This window comes from Adiantum capillus-veneris, chromosome 17 (assembly GCF_014529385.1).
Source record: "Adiantum capillus-veneris isolate H3 chromosome 17, ASM1452938v2, whole genome shotgun sequence".
NCBI classification, from domain to species: Eukaryota; Viridiplantae; Streptophyta; class Polypodiopsida; order Polypodiales; family Pteridaceae; genus Adiantum; species Adiantum capillus-veneris.
In genome coordinates, this window is record NC_140947.1 from 37,650,870 (window position 1) to 37,657,697 (window position 6,828).

Sequence of the window (6,828 nt, forward strand, 5' to 3'; positions counted from 1 at the left end):
ACGTTTTAACATTGCCCCTCTTTTTTTACCAGACGGTCTTAGGCATGATATCTCATTCGGTTAGAGGAGAAATAACTTGACAATTGTTTCATCCCTCTGTGAAATAGCTTTACAACTCATTCGGCTAGAGGAAAAATAGCTTGTTAACTCATTCGGCAACGCTTTGCTTAGAGTATAAATAACTTATCTCTTTCGACTAGAGGATAAATAGTAGAAACCTTAAAAAAATGATCACTATTAACCATGATTCATGCTTCTTCGTATTCCAAGTCTCCTTATATTATGTGTTTCAAACGCTGTAATTACTTACAATTTTATTTCCCACAGCCACCTTACCCTTACTCTTCTATGCTTTTGAATTCGCTTTTCCATAGTCACTCCCTACACCTGGTTAAGACGCATTACTATCACCATTTGTTAAAAGTTTTGGCATCTCAAGTGAATTGCCCAATGCGATCTCATTATTTAGTTTGGCTTTAAGGTATTTATTTTACTTATTTGTCAAAGTCTAGGTAGGGAAATTTACCAAGGTTTCTATATAAGCAACCGTCAGCCCCCATTGTATTGTACATCAGTTACTCATTGCCAAGGTTGGTTGGTTCATGAGACTCTCTCTCTCTCTCTCTCTCTCTCTCTCTCTCTCTCTCTCTCTCTCTCTCTCTCTCTCTCTCTCCCCCTCCTTGGTCTCGTGACTTTGACATGGTATCAGAGCTTACGACTCGTTGATCTTGGGAGGAGATCGTTGCACGGAAAGAAGGATCTGCGTTTTTGGCAGGGTTTTGATTTGCAACGTTTTTAGGCTCCATCGGTGTTTTCCTTGATGGCGTTTTGAGAGGCAGCTTCTTGTCTTGGTGCCGGCAGTTGCCAAAAGGAGGCTTTACCGACGGCATTCTAAAACGCTTGCAGTGGAGGGGTTCTTGATCCCCTGAGGCGCAACATTTTGAAAGGCATTGCTAGACATTGAAGCATTTGCATAGCGTTTTGAGAGGCAACTACTTGAAGGTGACTCACTCGTAGGGGAATTGTTGCACCTCTTAAGGGCGTTTTGAAACGCTGCCCAGAGAAGAGCTTGTCTCGCGTGGTGGGGGTCAACATTGGCTGTTTTGGCAATAGCCTCATGGATGCGCATTTTGAAACGCTGGTTGCTTAGGGCACCATTTTGATGGGCGTCTTGAGATATTGTCCCGACAGTCTCAAGGTTGAACATGAACGTTTTGATATGCAATTGTGGCATTGGACCTCGACCAATTTTGAATGCAAATCATGTACCAAGTTTTGAGGGCTGTTCGCTCGGGATTGTGAAGCCAAAAGCAAATGGATGAGTTTGCTAGAGGACAGAGGCAAAGGCAAGCTTGACAAGGATGGCCACAACAGTACTCAGTTAGCTGCCATGGTACCCACGAGGTCTGACAACAATTGTTATAAATGTGACTAGACGCTATGTTTGGCTCGAGAGTTTGAAGCCAAAGACAAAAGCAGGAACTCACAAGAAGACAAAGAGAAAGGCAAGCTGGATAGAGATAACTGTAATAAAGATTTGATAGAGGTGATTGGTATGGCGCATGTAGTGGTGACCAGAGTGGCCACGACACCAGATTTCTAGGCAGAGGGTAGATGCTACTTTTGTACTCTCTGTATCCTTCTCCCGTGTGAAGCACAGAGAGAGAGAGAGAGAGAGAGAGAGAGAGAGAGAGAGAGAGAGAGAGAGAGAGAGAGAGAGAGAGAGAGAGAGAGAGAGAGAGAGAGAGAGAGAGAGAGAGAGAGTGTCACGTGACACATCCAACCCTATGGGCCTATGTGTGCGTGGACAAGCTACAGCATAACAGGGTTCAATCAGTCCAGTCAGTCTAGATTAGAAGTGATCTGGCACTTTTTGTGAGTCTATTCGTAGACCGTGCATGCCCAGTCACTTAGTGTGGATGCATCCAATCACCTAGTGTGGATGCATATCCTCTTGTTGCACACAACATGATCATCAGTATCCCCATCAGAATCCATTAGAATCAGTTAGGGTATTTTTCCAGTGATTTTAGCCTATTTTCCCTATTTTTGACATTTTTTACTGATTAATTTAAGTGACTTCCCAACAAAAGTAGGTAGGGCAATTTTGCTAAGAAAATATGTAAGCAAACCCAAGTTAGCACTAAATGGCATAAGAGGAAGCAGGAGCTTCCCGCTCAACAGGCATCTTCTCAGCAAGAACCCCGCAGTACCCCCAAGCTTGGCGTTTTCCATCCCATCAGCCTAGCGTTTTTTGACATCGTCAGCTCCTCCCCCCAAGCTGGCGTTTTTCAGCTCTGCCATCATCGCCATAGTCCCAGAGCCCTAGCGTTTTCACTAGCGCTACAAGACAGATCAATGTTTTCTATTTCAGCCCATTTTGCCGCAGATAGTCAGCGTTTTCAGCAAGCATTAGAAGCAGTAGATTCAGCCCTAGTTGGTTGCAGAGGATCCCTAATTTCAGCCCATAAAAACGCAGCCAAAACAGTCATTTTCAGCCACCGAAACAGCCCCAAAATTCAGCAGTTAGAAGACCACAGATTTCAGCCCTAAAGTCGTCGTCGTCATCACCGTCGTCGTCATTGGCATAGCCGAGACTTGCATCAATCTCATGCATACGATTTGTACCAGATTGTGCAATCATAAGTAGACCACTCTCGCCGACGAGAGTGGGGCTTTCAGAGGAGGGTTTTACAACGTCTCTGGTGTCGTATCTCTCTTCTCTCTCTATCTCTCAGTCTCATACACTTGCATGCACAGTGTCCATTCACTTTGTTTGTGATCATAGCATTCTCTCATTAAGAACGGAAGGCTCTCCCTTCCTTAAGAACAAAAGGAACCTTGAGCACAGTTCGGAGCACTCATCTTGAGCAAGCGCAAACAATCATTCGGTTGCACCTAACAGAGAGAGAGAGAAAGAATGAGCTCTTGCTCTTCTCTATCGCTTTTAGTGAGGAATGAAGAAAGAGAGAGAGGGAGAGTTACCTTTCTGTCACAAGACGGGCACCACGTGCCAATAGAAAAGAACAGACTGGACAGACTTTTGGCACTTTAATAACAATTGAATTGGAAGAGAGACGACACGCGACACTGACTGGCGGAATTTCACCCCAGAGAGTATTGGCCCCAAACCTTGGCGCCCCTTTCGGTATTTCTTTATATTGCATCAACACAGTACAAGTAGGTACTCCAGACCATAGTTTTTTCTAACGTCAACCATGCGGCATACGCGGGCGGGCATGGAAGCCCGCCACAAGCCCGGTTTAGACCCCCTGAAGATTCCATACGTGGGATACCATACGGCACCCTAGAAAACACTAGAGAGTAGCACAAAAACCACAGAATGCAAGTTTAAAACACTAGAGACTGAGAGAGCATTGGTGCAACACAAAACCACAGAATACATTAAAACTTTAAAGTTTAAACATCATAGACTTCGCCGTTCGAACTTTGGACGATAAGATCGATAGAAATTAGAATTTAGAATCATACTAGAGAAAAGCAGGAGTCTGGAAATGACAAAATATGGAGCCTCCAAGGACCAAAACCTACAAGAGTCACAGAGTGTAGACTCCGAATGACAAAACATAAGTAGACAGTGGACACTGGACAGTAGAGTCTAGACTACTAGAGTCTAGACTGTAGAGCCGTCAAGCTACTAGATACCAAAACCAAAACATAAGTGGGGAGCGTCTACTAGATACCGAAACCAAAACATAAGTACAGAACCGAGGCCAGAGCAAAACATGATGAGCTCTAACACTCATCGTAGGCCACATCCTCCTCCTCCTCCTCCTCATCATCATCGTCGTCATCCTCATCCTCATCCTCATCCTCATCCTCATCCACCTCCTCGATGGAGCATGACGTCCCAATATCGCTAGGCATGGCATTCGGAAGAGGAGACTCCACAACATCCTCTGTACTCTGTGCAATAGCCTCCTGAATCTCCTGCAACTGAAGCAAACGCGCTCATCCTTCTCCTTGTTAAGCATCTCCAAAGTGACCTCAATCCTCTCATAGCCGCGCTCTTTGATCTTGCACAAGAGCCTCAAGTTGGTATGTATGTAGACAAGCTTCTTGGTATGAGCAGGGAGTAGCCGATTTCTTCTCTTAGTGTGAATGAGAGAGAAGGTGCTCCAATTTCTTTCACAAGGAGAGGCACATGTCCCTTGAGAAAGCACCCTAAGTGCAAGAGTCTGCAATGTGGGCGTGCAAGCCCCAAAAGTCTCCCACCATTTCACACCCTCTTGCATTCTCTTTGGATCCTTCGCAATAGGATGAGAAAATGTCTTTCCTTCATTGATAAAAGTGTCCAACTCATCAATGAGGGTACCTTGCATGGTTAAATCTCCCTTGGTGTACTTATTCAAGAATGTCATCCACCCAGCATGAACCTCACTATCATTGATTGTCCTCTTCCCTGCCAAACAGGGTGTAACAAGTATCCCACAGCATGCAGCGGTGTGTGCATCATATTCCATCTGTCAACACACAAGTCCTTGATCTCTTGCATCCTTGCCGTATCAACACCTTGCATGTTTTGAACTTGCTCAACCATGCGATCTGTAAGCTCATACACAAGCCCCATGGTGGCTCCTTCCCTATCAGCCAAACGAAGGATCTTTAAGATGGGGGCACAAATCTTCAAAATCAACTTGGCCTCTTGCCAAAAGGATGCATTAAATACAATGTCAGAGACCACTGTGGCCTTTACACTTTTGGAGGTCTTCATCCTCACAAATTTTGGATCAATCATAAGCCTGCGCACACCTTGCATACATCTGTCATCGACGAGACTGGCAAGCATGATGTAGTAGTAGGCAAAACGAGTGGCAGCGAGCTTCACCAAATCTTTCTTGCTAAGTGTCCGAAACAATGCCAAGACAGTGGACTTCCTCGTGACAAATGTAACCACCTTTGTGCCATCCTCAAGGATCTTTGCAATCCAAGGGAGCTTCCCAATGTCCTCAAACAACAAGTCTAAGCAATGGCATGCACATCTGGTGAAAAAAATATGTTTCCACTCCGCTTCAACCATTTTCCCAGCCCCAACACAATTAGTTACATTATCCATGCATACTTGCACAACATTAGAGGGTCCAATCCCAAGAATCACCTCCTTAAGCTGCTTGAAAATGAACTCTGACGTCTTTGTCTCCCCAGAAGTATCCATTGATTTCAAGAACACAGAGCCATGTATAGAGCATGCAAGAAAATTGATGATGGGCCTGCGTCTAGTGTCAGACCATCCATCACATACAATTGTGCATCCATGCTTCTTCCACTTCTCGCGCACACCCATGATCTCATGACCAATGCATTTGACCTCATCATTAAGCTCTGTGGTGCGCAAAGCATTATAAGAGGGTGGCACATAAGACGGGCCCACTTGCCCAATAGCTTTCACCATATCCAAGAAGAAAGGACTCCTCACTTTCCGTTCAGGAATATCCTCTGCATAAAAAAACCTGCGCAAGGCTTGATCTACTTTCTTGCGTGCCTGCACGCCAAATGCACTTGCCAAATCTACTTGTGCAACCTTCCTCTTCTTGCTTGAGGATCCCACAGTGGGTTTTGAAGTGCCAGTTGCAGATGCATGCGATCCACTTGCATGAGATAGAGAGGCATCACCCTCCAAATCATCCACCAAAGTATCCACAAATGCATTTGTGTCCTGTCCATCACCCAATACATCTGCATGCAATCTTTTGACAACCACTTTAACTTCCTCAGGAACTTTACCGCATGGGCCGACACCACAATCTGTGATGGCCAACAAATGTGCCCGAATACGATATGGACCCCCGTCCCAAGCATGCCCACAATAGATACGTTTGCAAGTCCATTGTCCTTTTGCCTGAGGCTTTACCTTTTGCACATATTGCCACTCGGGACGCTTGGCTCGGCCCATCTCGATTCTCTGCTGAATTCAAACGGTCACAGTTGTTTAGCACGCGAGAGCTCTGAGCTTTGAGTGCGAGTCACAAAGCAGTGTATGGACCTGTCACTTCTCTGCTCTGTGTTCTCTGGTCTCTGGTTTCTCTCAAGTGACTGGTCTCTGGTCTTTTAAGTTGGGCAGCGGGCTTTAAAATTCATACGCATGCTAAATTCCCAAAAATGTACGCTTTCTGGTATATTGTATTAGCACTATAGGGCAAAGGGGTTCGCACATGGGCGAAATGCCCATCCGGTTCAAAAACGCCCAGAAAATGGCCAATTTTTAAAATCGCTGCCACACGTATGGAATCCCCAATCATGCTCCAATCGGGCTCGTACGCGTCCGGAAGCATGGTTGGCCAACCATGCACGTGAGAAAAAAACTATGCTCCAGACTTTGCACCTTCCATTTATGCATGCTTTATACACATGGATCATGAGCACTTTCCAGAGCCTTGACCAACCTATATCCGCTCTGGAAAACGCGAACGTTCCAACGAACATTCGCTTGTCTTGCTTGAGGGTGCCGTGCAAGGGTTTAACGACCATCTTACCGCTCTGGAAAATACCGCTCAGTCGAGGATTGTGTGCATTTTTGAAAATGATACCCATTTCCACAATTGCGGACGCAGATTGTTCTTTTTGGGCGCTCACAGGTGGTCCTATTGCCACGATTCCGTACAAAACTACCAATGTCTCAGGAGAAGAGAAGAAGTGTACATAGCTGGTTGTAAATAATTGGCTTCATGAGTGCACCATGTATTTTGACCTTGGGGAGTTGATGAACGGAGGATTCAGACGATTCCTCTTTATCTGCGTAGTAAGGCGCTTACGTGGTGGCGCGACATGACAATGAAGCCTACGACGCGGGCTGACCTCTGTGTGAAA

At 45.5% G+C, this 6,828-nt stretch overlaps 1 protein-coding gene across 1 annotated transcript; it reads right to left on the reverse strand.

Moving 5' to 3' along the window:
* Positions 1 to 4,378: 4,378 nt before the first annotated feature.
* On the reverse strand, positions 4,379 to 5,914 carry LOC147437082 (uncharacterized). The gene has a single exon (XM_086486511.1). It carries the CDS (start codon positions 5,912 to 5,914, stop codon positions 4,379 to 4,381), a length of 1,536 nt encoding a protein of 511 aa, XP_086342637.1.
* Positions 5,915 to 6,828: the final 914 nt, after the last annotated feature.

What these genes read in the sequence shown, in the direction of transcription:
- LOC147437082 (XM_086486511.1), bottom strand. Translation starts at nt 5,914, where the DNA reads ATGGGCCGAGCCAAGCGTCCCGAGTGGCAATATGTGCAAAAGGTAAAG.